Consider the following 15,951-nt stretch of genomic DNA (forward strand, 5'->3'; position numbering starts at 1 on the left):
ACTGGTACTCCCTGTATATAGCTCCACATTGATCTGGTACTGGTACTCCCTGTATATAGCTGCACATTGATCTGGTACTGGTACTCCCTGTATATAGCTCCACATTGATCTGGTACTGGTACTCCCTGTATATAGCTGCACATTGATCTGGTACTGGTACTCCCTGTTTATAGCTCCACATTGATCTGGTACTGGTACTCCCTGTATATAGCTGCACATTGATCTGGTACTGGTACTCCCTGTATATAGCTCCACATTGATCTGGTACTGGTACTCCCTGTATATAGCTGCACATTGATCTGGTACTGGTACTGGTACTCCCTGTTTATAGCTCCACATTGATCTGGTACTGGTACTCCCTGTATATAGCTGCACATTGATCTGGTACTGGTACTGGTACTCCCTGTATATAGCTGCACATTGATCTGGTACTGGTACTCCCTGTATATAGCTCCATTCTTGTGTATTTTATTCCTCGTGTAACAATATATATTTTTTTATTATTATTATTATTTAATTCTGCATCGTTGGGAGGGGCTCGGAAGCAATGATTTCAAGGTATTTGATTGAATTTGAACAGTGCTGCAAGGATTCTTCTGACACAGACAAAGCTGTCTGCCCACATCACTCTCATCGGCTACCTGTTCCTATTCAGTCTGTCTACAAACAGGCTCTCAAAGTGCTTGATAGGAAGCCCAATAGTCATCATCACTGTTACATCCTCAGAAAGGATGAGCTCATGAGTTGGGAAAATCTTGGGCAATACACAGATGCATGTCTTGTATTCAAGATCCTAAATGGCCTGGCTCCCCCTCCAGTCAGTATTTTTGTTAAACAGAAAACCCAAACATATGGCAGCAGATCCACAAGGTCTGCCATGAGAGGTGACTGTATAGTTCCCTTAAGGAAAAGCACCTTTAGTAAATACGTTTTCTCTGTGAGAGCTTCCCATTACATTTACATTTAAGTCATGTCTGGAATACACTGCCATCAGACACACATAACTGGACCACATATCACACTTTCACAAAATGCTTGAAGACATGGCTAAAGGTCAATCAGATTTGTGAACATGGTCCCTAGCTGTGTGTTGCCGCTTTCCATGTCTGTTGTCTGTAACTTGTGAGGTGTGGAAACACTTTGTTGCTTTTATGAATTTTGTCTTGCTGCTTTTTGTTCTATGTTGCTCTGTCTGTATGCTACGTCTTGCTTGTCCTATGTTGCTCTATCTGTATGCTACGTCTTGCTTGTCCTATGTTGCTATGTCTGTATGCTACGTCTTGCTTGTCCTATGTTGCTCTGTCTGTATGCTACGTCTTGCTTGTCCTATGTTGCTCTGTCTGTATGCTACGTCTTGCTTGGCCTATGTTGCTCTGTCTGTATGCTACGTCTTGCTTGCCCTATGTTGCTCTGTCTGTATGCTACGTCTTGCTTGCCCTATGTTGCTCTGTCTGTATGCTACGTCTTGCTTGCCCTATGTTGCTCTGTCTGTATGCTACGTCTTGCTTGCCCTATGTTGCTCTGTCTGTATGCTACGTCTTGCTTGTCCTATGTTGCTCTGTCTGTACGCTACGTCTTGCTTGCCCTATGTTGCTCTGTCTGTACGCTACGTCTTGCTTGCCCTATGTTGCTCTGTCTGTATGCTACGTCTTGCTTGGCCTATGTTGCTCTGTCTGTATGCTACGTCTTGCTTGCCCTATGTTGCTCTGTCTGTATGCTACGTCTTGCTTGGCCTATGTTGCTCGGTCTGTATGCTACGTCTTGCTTGCCCTATGTTGCTCTGTCTGTATGCTACGTCTTGCTTGGCCTATGTTGCTCGGTCTGTATGCTATGTCTTGCTTGTCCTATGTTGCTATTGTCTATATTGTAATTATTTTTAATAACCTGCCCAGGGACTGCGGTTGAAAATTAGCCGGCTGGCTAAAACCGGCACTTTTACTGAAACGTTGATTAATGTGCACTGTCCCTGTAAAAATAAAATAAACTTCAACTCAAAGTCAAAGAATTGACATTAAAATCATCCTCCTCATCTGCAAATCCCTAGACCGTGCCCTGTCGTCCCATGCACCATGCCTATGGAACTCCCTTCCAGATAATCTCAGGGCTACTCAGACTGTTGGAGCTTTTAAAGCAGGCCTTAAGACTCACTTCTATCGGCCTCGCCTTCCTCATGATATGGTTACATACATTTGTTTCAATTTGGTTGATTATGTCTCTGTTTTCTATTTTATTTTATGCACCTTGTGATTATTCTTGTATAATGAAAAGCACTTTACAAATGTAATAAATGATTATTAGTTTCCCCTTGGTCCCTCCCCCATGCTGCACACGTCCAAAAGCCCAGTCAGCCCCTCTGTCGGAGCACCAGGCACAGACGGATAAAACAAATAACTGCGAAACCGCAAGGCCATAACACCAGAGTAGACACTTGGAACGCACAAATCTTTAAGACATGCAATATATGTAGAAATGTGCAGCCAGAGCCCTTAAACAACTGTTTGACTGATAAAATCAAACAAATCACTCTTTTAGGCCTTTGTCATACCAGCAACATTTTAAGCTTTAAAAAAACATAGCCTAGAACCAACCAATAAACATTAGAGTCTTACTCAGACCAGAGTCACCTGGGTCATTCTAACATAATTATTTATATTTATCATTTACTTAACTAGGCAAATCAGTTAAGAACCAATTGTTATTTACAATGACGGCCTATCCCGGCCAAACCCTAACGACGCTGGGCCAATTGTGCACCGCCCTATGGGACTGGAATTGCACCAGGGTCTGTAGTGACGCCTCTAGCACTGAGATGCAGTGCCCTAGACCGCTGCACCACTTCCGGGAGTGAAACAGAGGGATAGAGACCTGGCTGATGCTATCTCTAAAAATAGAGAGAGAGAAACCTTGCATAACAAAGCCATCACCTGTAGAGAAATTAACCTGGAGAAGAACCCCCTAAGCAAGCTGGTCCTGGGGCTCTGTTTACAGACGCCACAGAGCCCCAGAACAGCAACACAATTAGACCCAAACAAAACATGAGAAAACAAAAATATAATTATTTGACACATTGGAAAGAATTTACAAAACAGAGAAAACTACAATGCTATTTGGCCCGAAACAGAGAGTACACATTGGCAGAATACCTGACCACTGTGACTGACCCAAAACGGAATAAATCTTTGACTATGTACAGCCTTGCTATTGAGAAAGGCACAAAATGAGGTGGAAACTTAGCTGCACTTCCTAACCTCCTGCCAAATGTATGACCATATTGCCAATAAAGCAAATAGAAAGAGTGGTGTGAAAGAGAAAGAGACAGAGTGGTGTGGGTAGAGTGATTAGGTGATTGATTAAAGATAGCGCTGGAGGAGGAGGAGAATAACAAGACAAGAGGAGGAGCTCCAGGTCACAATGAGAGGGAAAGGTCAAGCAACAGAGATAGAGCAAAGTAATTAGGTTAAGTATCTATAATCCCCTCAGCTTGTTAAAGCACCACAGTATCCATTCACAAAAACATACATCCAGCTATAGATATACCCCTCTCAATCTCAAACAGTGCCTTCAGAAAGTATTCATACCCCTTGACTTTTTCCACATTTTGTTGTGTTACAGCCTGAATTTAAGAAGGGTTTTGTGTCATTGGCCTACACACAATACCCCATAATGTCAAAGTGGAATTATGTTTAAAGACATTTTTACAAATGAATTCAAATTGAAAAGCTGAAATGTCTCGAGTCAAAACGTGTTCCACCCCTTTGTTATGGCAAGCCTAACATGCTGACCACACCACCCCCGTTGCATGCACGAGCATTGCAAAAATAAATATACAGATACAGGTTATTCAATCATTTCATCCAAATTGCTCACACTCATCAACAAGCGTCTGCATAGCCAGGCTCTAAAATAGAACTTGGTTCCATTTTTGACTGCAAATCCCACCTGTACCATCTCCTCATTGGTTTTTAGGAGCATATACCCACGTGGGTGACTGAATGATGATCTGAGGTCCACACTCCAGTCAAAGTTGGTTGCCAACCACCAGATAAAGTCCACAGAAGAAGAAGACTGGAGGAGAGATTACTAGAAACTTAGGTTTCCACTTTTATCTGTGGATTAGTTGTTTGAGTAGAGAAGACACGATTTTGTGACACAAAATAGGTAAAAATTCTACAAAGATCCAGAAAAAAGGGACCGTGTTCATTTTAAGTAAAATAATAACCCAATGTTTATATTCCAAGACAAATGAGCTAGCAACAGTAAGCTAGCTAAATGTCCATGGATGTTTCTTCTGTTTCGACCGGTCACAAAATGAATATAATTGATTCAGAGTTCGTTTTGATATTTTAACCCGCGTGTCCTGATCACATCTGGTGTGGATGGACAAAAACAACATGCGGACGCATGCGTGGGATACTTCATGGATACTACAGAATTTTGGCAATGAGGCCCATTAGGACCCCCGAGTGGTGCAGCAATTTAAGGCACTGCATCTCAGTGCTAGAGGCATCACTACAGACCCTGGTTCAATTCCAAGCTGCATCACAACTGGCTGTGATTGGGAGTCCCATAGGGCAGCTCACAATTGGTCCGGGTTTGGCCAGGGTAGGCTGTCATTGTAAATAAGATTTTGTTCTTAACTGACTTGCCTAGTTAAATAAAAATAAAGCCCAGTCAGATGAACTTGTGGATATAATTTGTATGTCTCTGTGTCCATTATGAAGGAAGTACTAGTGTTAGCACAATGACTGAAAGTCTATGGGTATCTGCGAGCATGCAATGACTGGAAGTCTATGGGTATCTGCAGATATCCATAGACTTCCAGTCATTGCGCTAAAGCTAACTTGCTAATATTGTACAATCCAGGTGTGCGAAGCTCTTAGAGACTTACCCGGAAAGATTCACAGCTGTAATCTCTGAGTGAATCTAACATGTATTGACTCAGGGGTGTTACTACTTAAATGTATGAGATATGTATGTTACATTTTCAATAAATTTGCACAATTTTCTAAAAACATGTTTTCACTTTGTCATTATGGGGTATTGCATGTAGATGGGTGAGGGGAAAAATATTTAATCAATGTTGAATTCAGGCTGTTACACAACAAAATGTGGAATAATTCAAGAGGTATGAATACTTTCTGAAGGCACTGTACATGGACACTTACATGTGTGTCCTGTATAGTGTATGTTTTTGTGCATAGGCTACACTCATAAATGACATATTAGTGTACTCAAGGAATAACATACTGTAACACACACTGAAATGTAAAGCATGACATGTAATGGAGTTAACAAGGAAACATGTTTGCATTTAAGAATTACTGATTTGATTTGTATGCATACAAAAGTCTGTCTATTTACAGGGGTTTTTATGTTGTTAACCTATACCTTTATCCAAACCCTCACAGTGAGATAATGGATATGTACTACCTGTGAGATGGCTGAGTATTAGCAGACAATATGGATGAATCAATTTCATATAGCCTGCATAACATTTGGCGATGTTTTTTAGGCTGTTGCTTTATCAGTATAATGTTTTACTTGCGCCATGAAAATACTAGGTACTGGGCAGAATCTGGGGCAGCTGAGCAGGGACCTGGTTGGTTGTGTAGAGGGGAAATGAGGACAGGTTGTGTAGGAGTGCAGTTAGAATACAGTAACCTCACTGTGTGTGTGGTGCAGCGGTTACCTGTGTTAATATGAAGTAAAAAATAAAAATAGCTAGACGGGTGCAGAGTCCACTGCAGACAGAGAGAGACAGAGAGACAGAGACATAGAGAGAGAACATAAACCAGTCTAGACTCGCCATGCTGTTAAATGAGGCAAGGCAATGGCATCGATTCGCAAAAGCATATGCACTGATGTTGAGTGAGTGAAAACAGCATATTTAAGTGTGGGGTTATGGTGTGTTATAGCCCTATTGACTTTGATGTGACCTCTTATCTGCAGCCCCCCCTATTTCAGAAAATAAGGGAGGAACTTCACTTGGCAAAGATAAAAGGAAACTGGTTTCGTCACCTGGTTTAACCGACAGAACTACTGTGGTGACCTGAGACAGCCAGTATATTAATGTAATGTTCTGTTTATCTCATTCAAACCAAATGGCACCATGTTCCCTATGTAGAGTTACTTTTGACCTGGCCCAAGTAGTGCACTACATAGGAAATAGGGTGTCATTTGGGACGTAGTAGGCATAGTGTATTGGATGAGGTCTGATAACAGGTTATGATTGGAATAAGAAAAGCTCCAAGGCCAGCACTATAAGGAACAACTTATCCTACTAATCCCCCAGGCCAACACCATCTAGTCCCCTAGGCCAGCACCATCTAGGCCCCCAGGCCAGCACCATCTAGGCCCCCAGGCCAGCACCATCTAGGCCCCCAGGCCAGGTACATCTAGCCCCCAAGGCCAGCACTATAAGGAACAACTTATCCTACTAGTCCCCCAAGCCAGCACCATCTAGTCCCCCAGGCCAGGTACATCTAGTCCCCCAGGCCAGGAATATCTAGTCCCCCAGGCCGGGAACATCTAGCCCCCCAGGCCAGCACCATCTAGTCTCCGAGGCCAGGGACATCTAGTCCCACAGGCCAGGAACATCTAGTCCCCCAGGGCGGAAACATCTAGTCCCCCAGGCCGGGAACATCTAGCCCCCCCAGGCCGGGACCATCTAGTCTCTAGTCTCCCAGGCCAGGAACCATCTAGTCCCCCAGGCCGGAACCATCTAGACCTCAGGCCGGAACCATCTAGTCCCTCAGGCCGGAACCATCTAGTCCCCCAGGCCGGAACAATCTAGTCCCCCAGGCCGGAACCATCTAGTCCACCAGGCCGGAACCATCTAGTCTCCCAGGCCGGAACCATCTAGTCCCCCAGGCCACATTATCATTCCAAAAAGTGTTCAAATAGGCATAGTGATTTGCAATTCGATAGACATATAAATTATGTAGTTCTTCAAAAGAGCGACATGCACTTGGATGGAGTGGCATTACAGGTCAAGAAGTGGCGTCTTGTTGTTGGCACTAACAGACAAATAGTGTGTAACTGCAACCCGCAAATCAACCTGCATGTGGGCATAATGCCTCTTCGAGCATCCCATTGGTTCCTGCATGAAATATCCCCCTTTAGTACACCATCTTCATGCTTGTGTGACAATTCTGAATGTGGGTCAAAAGGGAAATAAAAGTGTTATCGGAGTTTGTTTCATCCCAGTCTGCTGGGTGGCGACACCGGTAGACAGTGTACTTCACTCCCGCCTGCCCTCACCATTGTTAACAGACCTGCAGGAAAACAATGCCCGATAGGCGAGGGCAAAGAACACGGTCTACCAGTTGCTCCTGCCTCCCACTAGTACAGCAGGCGGAAGGGACACCATGTGCTAGCTAACTTGCTAGTTAGCGACACCGTGTGCTAGTTAGTTAGCTAGCACACGGCACCGTGTGCTTGCTAGTTAGTTAGCTAGCACATGGTGTCGCACCTGCCTCCCGCCTGCTGTGTACCGGAGTCCTCCTTAAGACTAGTTGGCTAAGTTAGCACACAGTGTTCTTCGCTCTTGCGTGCCGAACACCTGCCCTCACCATTGTTAACAGAACTGTGGGAAAACAGTGTCCGACAGGCGGGGGCAAAAGACACTAGCTATAGGTAGCTACCATTTTCGCCCCAGCCTCTTCTTCTACTGTGGGATTTATCGGCAGTTGGCATCCAACGTTATGGTGCATTACCGCTATCTGCTGTACTTAAGTGCCCCTGCCTATGTACTGGAGTCATATAGTTTAAAAATGGACCAACAGACATATAAAGAGGGGTTCCTGCAGATGCAGGAACGCCCCAAATTACAGGCTGCAGTTGCACCCTTATCCTAATGGAGGCTAACTCCACATAGCTTGTTGGCCAAAGCCTATGGGGAAATTAATGTTTTTTTTTTTTTATAAACACCGAAAATAAGGTCTGTGGTAAACACAGGATTAGAAGAGTTTATACAGAAAAAAACTTTGTCTCCTAAACTTCTGTTAACCTCAGCCCTTATTTCGGCGTTTACCCCAAAACCCCATTCTTTCTCCATTAATTTCCCCCATAGGAATGGCTGAACGACCTGAACGAACCAGATGTTACTAATTTCCATTTAAACTGGCGAGCTCTTCAATATTTCCGCATTAGAAATGTTTGTGAGATTTGCTTCCTGTATTGCCGACGCGACAGAATCGATAACTGTGGCATACTGTGCGTGTCTTGAAGAGCGACAGCCCTGAAAAGGATTCTGTTGGTTGCCTAAATGCATCACCATATGGACTAGGCCTAAAATAATGTCAGACGTGAAATGTTATGACATCATCACTCTGTATTCTATGCGTAACCTCGCCTACTATTGCTATTGTAAACTACCCAACAACAGGCAAAGAGACAGTTTATTCAAATGTTGGCTATCCATGTGATACATATTTACTAACTTCCAATAGATGTGTTGTTACAAGCTTATTTACACGAACCAACATGCGCAATTAGTAAGGCAAAGACGCCAGGTGAAAGTCAACTGCGACAGCAGTCAAGCATTAGTGTTCTTACCTGTGCACGCTCGGTAGGTCTGATAAATAGCCTAATCCTTGTCTTCAACACATTGTCTTCTTACAGCATGCTAAATAATGTTCATGTCACGATACGATAATTATTTGACCAATTCTGAATACGCCATACTTAGAACGAATGTTAATAGTGCTGGAAAAATCGAATCACTTACATTTATGATAACAGTTTAAAAAACGATACGTCGTGCATTTATCCCAAAATATTATGCGGGGAAACAAAACGATGAAGCGGCGTGAAGTGAAATGTCGCAACTTGGTAGCTGGCTAAATAAAAAGCAGAGACAAGCTAGACCAGAGGAGGGCGAGGTAAAAATCGAGGGAGGGCAAAAGCAGAAGGGAGGAGTTCAGGAGAAAAGTGTTGTTTGGTATTACGCATTGCTGAAGAGCCGTGCATTGCCTCCATTTTAGGGGAATCCCATTAGGCTGTGTTATCCGCGGCAAGAGGGCGGTAACTGGATGGGTCACTTCAGGTTCTGTCTCTACCCTTAATATTTTGGTAAACCTACTTTACCGAATGTCATGGTCCACAATCTCAGGTATACAGCTTCGTGTCCTAAATGGTATTACAGGGTAGCCACCGTCAAAAACAGCCTCTATTACAGATCACAATATTCTTTCATTTATGATAATGACTCACCTGTAAAAACGTGTCAGACACAACTAGGGACAAACCTACCTGGAAATCTAGTACTTATGTATGCTGCAGGTAGAGGAGCACTGTGGATCATTGGTGTGCTGTTATTGTAGCATGTGCAACATTCAGATTTCTATCCAATCACTCCTATGCACAATTATAAAGTAATACACACAATGTATCATTTACACAGAAAATGGATGATCATTTAGACTAGACCAGATTCACCAGAAAACTAGAGATGACATTTTCAGTGAAGACAGTTGTGGTGACACAGATTTGGCACCACCTGCTGGAGCAACAGAGCGAGGGGGACGAAGGGACAGCACTGGATTATAATGACCTGGCTGGCAACGGCACATTTGTACCAACCAGAGACAGGTGTGTAGGCTACATGTGTAGTAAGGATGTGGACATACCAACACACTCTACCTGGTGTATCAGTTACAAGACATGACACCAGTGAATATTTTTTCTTTTATATACAAAAGAGGAGACAAGGACAGCACAGAAATAAGTGAGTATACATACTGTGCTACTGATTGAGGTCATTATTACAATCTCATTTAGTGAGACTTTTATTTTATTCTTCTGTCACTTCAAGTCTTTCTCAGTCATTTGTGAGCTGCATGTCATCTGACAAATCATTCAACAGCTTTACCTACACAATTCACAACAAAATTGTGGCATAATATGAATACAAAAACAGCCAGGGGAAAAAATGTGCTTATTCTCTTTGAAACAAAATCCGTTACAAAAATGTGCTTTTAAAATCAATATCAAAATGACTATCAGGGAAAATATTTTTTTCCCCCTGGTATATAACCAACAGTTCTGCACGAGAACTGTAAGCTTTCATCGGAAGGCTTGGGGGATTGAGAGGTGCATGGTATTGGTAGTCCCCCTGTCCCAATTGGTACTCTATTCTCTATGTAGTGCACAGCTTTTGACCAGGGTTCTAGTCAAAAGTGCACTATATTAGGGGATAGGATGCCAATTGTGACGAGCCCTGGATTTTCTCTATGAAATGTCATGACCACAATGTGGGTTAGTGAAGTACACAAAAACAAATGACAATGAAGGAAAATAAGCACGTTTTGCTAAATGTAAAACTGTCCATGGACTAAAGGTTCGGATGCAGGCTAAAGGGAGCTGTACGCTGTTAGTGGAGAGTTTTGAGAATGTGTGTATCCCATATCTCCTTGTTCCCGAAGTGTGCATTTGTTCACTACTACCCTCATATAGCATGGGATTGGTGTAGGCATGGTTAAAAACACCTTTTTCTAATACCAGTCATTTCCTTTCAAATCCATGGAGGGATGTGAAGAAGTGCACCTTTGCAGTAAGCGCCCATAATGTCTGTATAGAAAAGGCTCAACCCTTCCCTCTTTCTCTAACTTGGTCCTCTAACTACTACCGCCACTGTTTCACATTATCCATGTTGTCCTCAATGGTGCTGTTCTCCTCCAGACCCCACCAGTCTGGCAGCTGCACCTCAGCCTCTACAGGCTCTCCACCTCCCCTCTTCTGATGCTTCCTTTCTGGGGAGGGTGGTCATAGATGGGTGGTGATCACCTCCCCAGCCCGGGTCTCTGTCCACTGGGGCTTATCGCTGGGCCACTCGGCCACCGGCCTCCCCATCCCCAGCCTGGGTCTCTGTCCACTGGGGCTTATCGCTGGGCCACTCGGCCACCGGCCTCCCCATCCCCAGCCTGGGTCTCTGTCCACTGGGGCTTATCGCTGGGCCACTCGGCCACCGGCCTCCCCATCCCCAGCCTGGTTGACCCCAGCTTCCCTCTGAGCCTTCTCCTCTCCTGCTGCCTCCTCTTCCTGGCCTGTTTCCTCTCCTGCTGCCTCCTCTCCCTGGCCTGTTTCCTCTCCTGCTGCCTCCTCTCCCTGGCCTGTTTCCTCTCCTGCTGCCTCCTCTCCCTGGCCTGTTTCCTCTCCTGCTGCCTCCTCTCCCTGGCCTGTTTCCTCTCCTGCTGCCTCCTCTCCCTGGCCTGTTTCCTCTCCTGCTGCCTCCTCTCCCTGGCCTGTTTCCTCTCCTGCTGCCTCCTCTCCCTGGCCTGTTTCCTCTCCTGCTGCCTCCTCTCCCTGGCCTGTTTCCTCTCCTGCTGCCTCCTCTCCCTGGCCTGTTTCCTCTCCTGCTGCCTCCTCTCCCTGGCCTGTTTCCTCTCCTGCTGCCTCCTCTCCCTGGCCTGTTTCCTCTCCTGCTGCCTCCTCTCCCTGGCCTTTCCTCTCCTGCTGCCTCCTCTCCCTGGCCTGTTTCCTCTCCTGCTGCCTCCTCTCCCTGGCCTGTTTCCTCTCCTGCTGCCTCCTCTCCCTGGCCTGTTTCCTCTCCTGCTGCATCCTCTCCCTGGCCTGTTTCCTCTCCTGCTGCCTCCTCTCCCTGGCCTGTTTCCTCTCCTGCTGCCTCCTCTCCCTGGCCTGTTTCCTCTCCTGCTGCCTCCTCTCCCTGGCCTGTTTCCTCTCCTGCTGCCTCCTCTCCCTGGCCTGTTTCCTCTCCTGCTGCCTCCTCTCCCTGGCCTGTTTCCTCTCCTGCTGCATCCTCTCCCTGGCCTGTTTCCTCTCCTGCTGCCTCCTCTCCCTGGCCTGTTTCCTCTCCTGCTGCCGGGCCACCTGGAAGCGCTGGAGCAACAGGTCACGGGCATACTCGTACAGCTCCTCATCCCATTGGTTCAGATGGCGGACCTGGAGCTGCGTCTCAGACACGACCTCTACGCTGGCCGCACGCGTGCCGTTGAGCTGGGTGAAGGGGGAGATGAACGCCAGGCAGAAGATCCTCTCAAACAGGTACTGGGTTTCCCTCTGGTTCTCTGTCAGGCCGAAGAAGGCCATGCCCCGCAGGTTCCGCTTGGCGCTCTCGAATAACACAGCCCAGCGCTCGTCCTCGCTCATGGCCGAGACATTGTAGCAGCCCACCAGGCTGAGGTCTGCCAGCATGCGGACCTGCCGTTTGTTGGCCAGGTTGTAGGGGCAGTCCATGAACTCCTGCAGGGAGCAGCCGGACCAGTCATCCCCGGGGTCGTAGCTGGGCAACTCGGCCAGCGTGGGGGCGCACCCGTCACACACGTGCAGGGAGGCCTTCCAGGTGGCACCGCGCTGCACGTGCCGCCACTCTCTCAGGTTACGCCACACCTGGTCACGCAGGATGGTGATGTAGTAGTAGTTCCGGCTGAAGAACAGCAGACAGAGTGAACAGAGAGACAGAACAGAACAAACAGACAGACAGAACAGAGTGAGAGACAGACAGAACAGAGTGAGAGACAGACAGAACAGAGAAACAGACAGATAGAATATAGAGACAGACAGAACAGAGAAACAGACAGAACAGAGAGACAGACAGAACAGAACAGAGAGACAGACAGAACAGAGAGACAGACAGAACAGAGACAGACAGAACAGAACAGAGTGAACAGAGAGACAGAACAGAACAAACAGAGAGACAGACCAGAGAGAGACAGACAGAACAGAGTGAGAGAGACAGAACAGAGTGAGAGACAGACAGAACAGAGTGAGAGACAGACAGAACAGAGTGAGAGACAGACAGAACAGAGAGAGAGAGAGAGACAGACAGAACAGAGAGAGAGACAGAACAGAGAGAGAGAGACAGAACAGAGAGAGAGAGACAGAACAGAAAGAGAGAGACAGAACAGAGAGAGAGAGACAGAACAGAGAGAGAGAGACAGACAGAACAGAGAGAGAGACAGACAGAACAGAGAGAGAGAGACAGATGGAACAGAGAGAGAGAGACAGATAGAACAGAGAGAGACAGACAGACAGAACAGAGAGAGACAGACAGACAGAACAGAGAGAGAGACAGACAGACAGACAGAACAAAGAGAGAGACAGACAGACAGAACAGAGAGAGACAGACAGACAGAACAGAGAGAGAGACAGACAGAACAGAGAGAGAGACAGACAGAACAGAGAGAGAGAGACAGACAGAACAGAGAGAGAGAGAGACAGACAGAACAGAGAGACAGACAGACAGACGGAACAGAGAGAGACAGACAGACGGAACAGAGAGAGACAGACAGACAGACAGAACAGAGAGAGACAGACAGACGGAACAGAGAGAGAGACAGACAGACAGAACACAGAGACAGACAGACAGAACAGAGAGAGAGAGACAGACAGACAGAACAGAGAGAGAGAGAGACAGACAGAACAGAGTGAACAGAGAGAAAGATACCTAAGGTCAGTTAATTTGTCTTTAGACTTGTTTAGAATTCAGCACCTCTGTTATATAACTGTAATAACCAACACAATGGTCTCAATGAGTAAGTCACAAATGGCACCCTATTTCCTATAAAGTGACCTACTTTTGAACAGGGCCTCTGATCAAAACCAGTGCACTACAAATGGGAATAGGGGGCAATTTGGGACTCTGCAGCTCAAGATGAACAGAGTGTCACAATAGAGAGAGTCACAGGGGAGGTGATTGCTATTGACCCGGCTTAACCAGACCAGAATCCCCTTTCAGCCCTAGAGAAGCATGGATGCATTTGTCTCCGATTGATCATACATAATAAAATATGAGATGCGAATTCAATTTAGGAACAAGATACTGAACAAACTGAAATTGTTGTCCACAAGTAATTTAAAATCCAGTGCTCTGGGTGACACTCTTACCTGGGAACTGTAGGCTTCTTGGGGGGCTCGCGCGTGTTCATGAGAGAAGGCACGCAGTTGGTCAGCTCGGTCCAGTCTGCGTGAAGACCACAGCTCCAGCCAGTGGAGGACCGAGAGAAAAGCCACGTTTCCCTTTTTCCTGGCCGGTAACAGGTGCATTTCTTTTGGCCAGCATGACACTCACAAGGCCTCTCGAGTTTAATATTACGCACTAAATGTCGACCAAATGTTGTGCCCCCTGTCTAATGAATGTGTAGAAAAACAATAACATAATCTCCCTGGATATTGAAGTCTACGAGTCGACTGAGGTCTGCAGAAGTGAAATTGAAGCGGGGAACAAAACGGGCTTGGACACAGTCCTCAGCGACGTATGTGTCCTGTCCACTGAGGCCAATGTCGTTTCCCTGGGACCCGATGGCATTGCTGCCCGAGTTGGAGGGGAATGATCCTACGTGCAACAGTTGGCAATCGGAGCTAGGACAAAGGTACTGAAGCACAATAACGCCAAAGAGCAAGATTATCACCAGGGCAATCAAGAGCCGGTGGTGGTTGGTGGACCTTTCATCCATCTTCCCGAGAGAAACTAAACCACATTACTCAAGCAGTCTGACCCACTGGGCCCTGCCTCGGTTGGAGGCAAACACTGCTTTCTAGCTTTATTGCTTTCACTTCGTTAACTTAACAAAAACAATGACCAGCTATGGCTGGCTAGCGGAACAACTAGCCAGGCTAAGCTAGCCACACAACATTCGCATACAGAGGGCTTTTGATGTTTCACGAAATAATTATGTTACAGACGTGATAACATTTACCTCTCACAGAAGTCTGCTTGTATGTCACGAAAGCATTACAGATTTTGTGTTTCCCACCAAGAATTAGGTGCTTATAGCCCCCTTCCATCACCATGTTCCCGATCCCTAAACTTTCTTCCCAGAATCCCCTGCGTTGGCTGGGGCTCGTGAAATGACGGCATTTACATACATGGGCGGAGATTCTCTGATGTGAGCCAATCAATGACTGTATATATTGGCCAATCCATAAAGATGTATCTGTACCATGCTGCCCAGATTTGATATTGTGATTTTATTACTTTGTAGATGCATACAACACCCGCATGTCAAAGTTTTTAGAACTATACAGAGGAGTTATCTTGACCCATAGATAGATAGATAGCGCTTTCCCGTGATCCTCGATGTACAGCCGAAATAGCTCAGTTGGGAGAGCGTTAGACTGAAGATCTAAAGGTCCCTGGTTCGATCCCGGGTTTCGGCAGGTTTATACATTTTGAATTTGAAGACTCCAGTGCTCGCATACCATTGGGATATTCTATGTGCCACGGGTTCAGAACCAAATACTAAAATAAAATATTTGATAGTCAACGTGTTTCCTTTTTCTATACAATGAAGGCCTACTGATGTTGGAAGGTTACAGTAGGCACCACAGCTTTTCAGAACTTTCCAGAGGAATTATCTACTCTCTTTGTGAAGGAGTAGAGACAATACCTGTAGTCTCTAAACACATGCATGTGCATTATTGAATACTCATAAAAAGTCTAACGGGTTTAGTTTGAATCCTACAGACAAAGAACCACACACTGTGTACAAAACAATTAAGAACACCAGCTATTTCCATGATATAGACTGACCATGTGAATCCAGGTTAAAGCTATGATCCCATTGATGTCACTTGTTCAGGTTAAAGGATTAAGCCTTGAGACATAGATTGTGTAATGTGTGCCAGTCAGAGGGTGAATGGGCAAGATAAAATATTTAAGTGCCTTTGAACATGGTATAGGTAGGTGCCAGCCGCACCAGTTTGTGTCAAGAACTGTAACACTGCTGGGTTTTTCAGGCTTAACAGTTTCCCATGTGTATGAAGAATGGTCCACAACCCAAAGTACATAATAATAATAATATATGCCATTTAGCAGACGCTTTTATCCAAAGCGACTTACAGTCATGTGTGCATACATTCTACGTATGGGTGGTCCCGGGAATCGAACCCACTACCCTGGCGTTACAAGCGCCATGCTCTACCAACTGAGCTACAGAAGGACCAGCCAATTTGACACAACTGTGGGAAGTGTTGGAGTCAACATGGGGGGAG

The 15,951-nt window shown here is 45.7% G+C and overlaps 2 protein-coding genes and 1 non-coding gene across 12 annotated transcripts in view; 1 reads left to right on the forward strand and 2 right to left on the reverse strand.

The window, feature by feature from the left end:
* The window catches only part of mbnl3 (muscleblind-like splicing regulator 3), a 97,394-nt gene extending 88,437 nt beyond the window's left edge, over window positions 1-8,957 (reverse strand). For 3 of the 10 annotated variants that reach the window (XR_008086486.1, XR_008086485.1, XM_052486896.1), the window contains exon 1: window positions 8,557-8,955. The gene's annotated coding sequence lies outside the window, so the exon portion shown is untranslated. Of the gene's footprint in view, window positions 1-8,556 lie in introns of all 10 variants that reach the window. The other 7 variants (XM_052486903.1, XM_052486898.1, XM_052486901.1 and 4 more) reach the window with 4 other exon arrangements.
* A 711-nt stretch (window positions 8,958-9,668) lies between these two features.
* Window positions 9,669-14,564, reverse strand: hs6st2 (heparan sulfate 6-O-sulfotransferase 2). The gene is given in 2 exon segments (XM_052486878.1): window positions 9,669-12,385; window positions 13,846-14,564. Coding segments are annotated over 2 exon segments (2,010 nt in total). The 5' UTR covers window positions 14,415-14,564; the 3' UTR covers window positions 9,669-10,944.
* Window positions 14,565-15,044: 480 nt separating this feature from the next.
* Window positions 15,045-15,117, forward strand: trnaf-gaa (transfer RNA phenylalanine (anticodon GAA)). Its single transcript has one exon. It is a non-coding gene; the product is annotated as a tRNA-Phe (tRNA).
* The last annotated feature ends 834 nt before the right edge of the window (window positions 15,118-15,951 follow it).

Source organism: Oncorhynchus keta, chromosome 30 (assembly GCF_023373465.1).
Source record: "Oncorhynchus keta strain PuntledgeMale-10-30-2019 chromosome 30, Oket_V2, whole genome shotgun sequence".
In the NCBI taxonomy this organism is placed as follows: domain Eukaryota; kingdom Metazoa; phylum Chordata; class Actinopteri; order Salmoniformes; family Salmonidae; genus Oncorhynchus; species Oncorhynchus keta.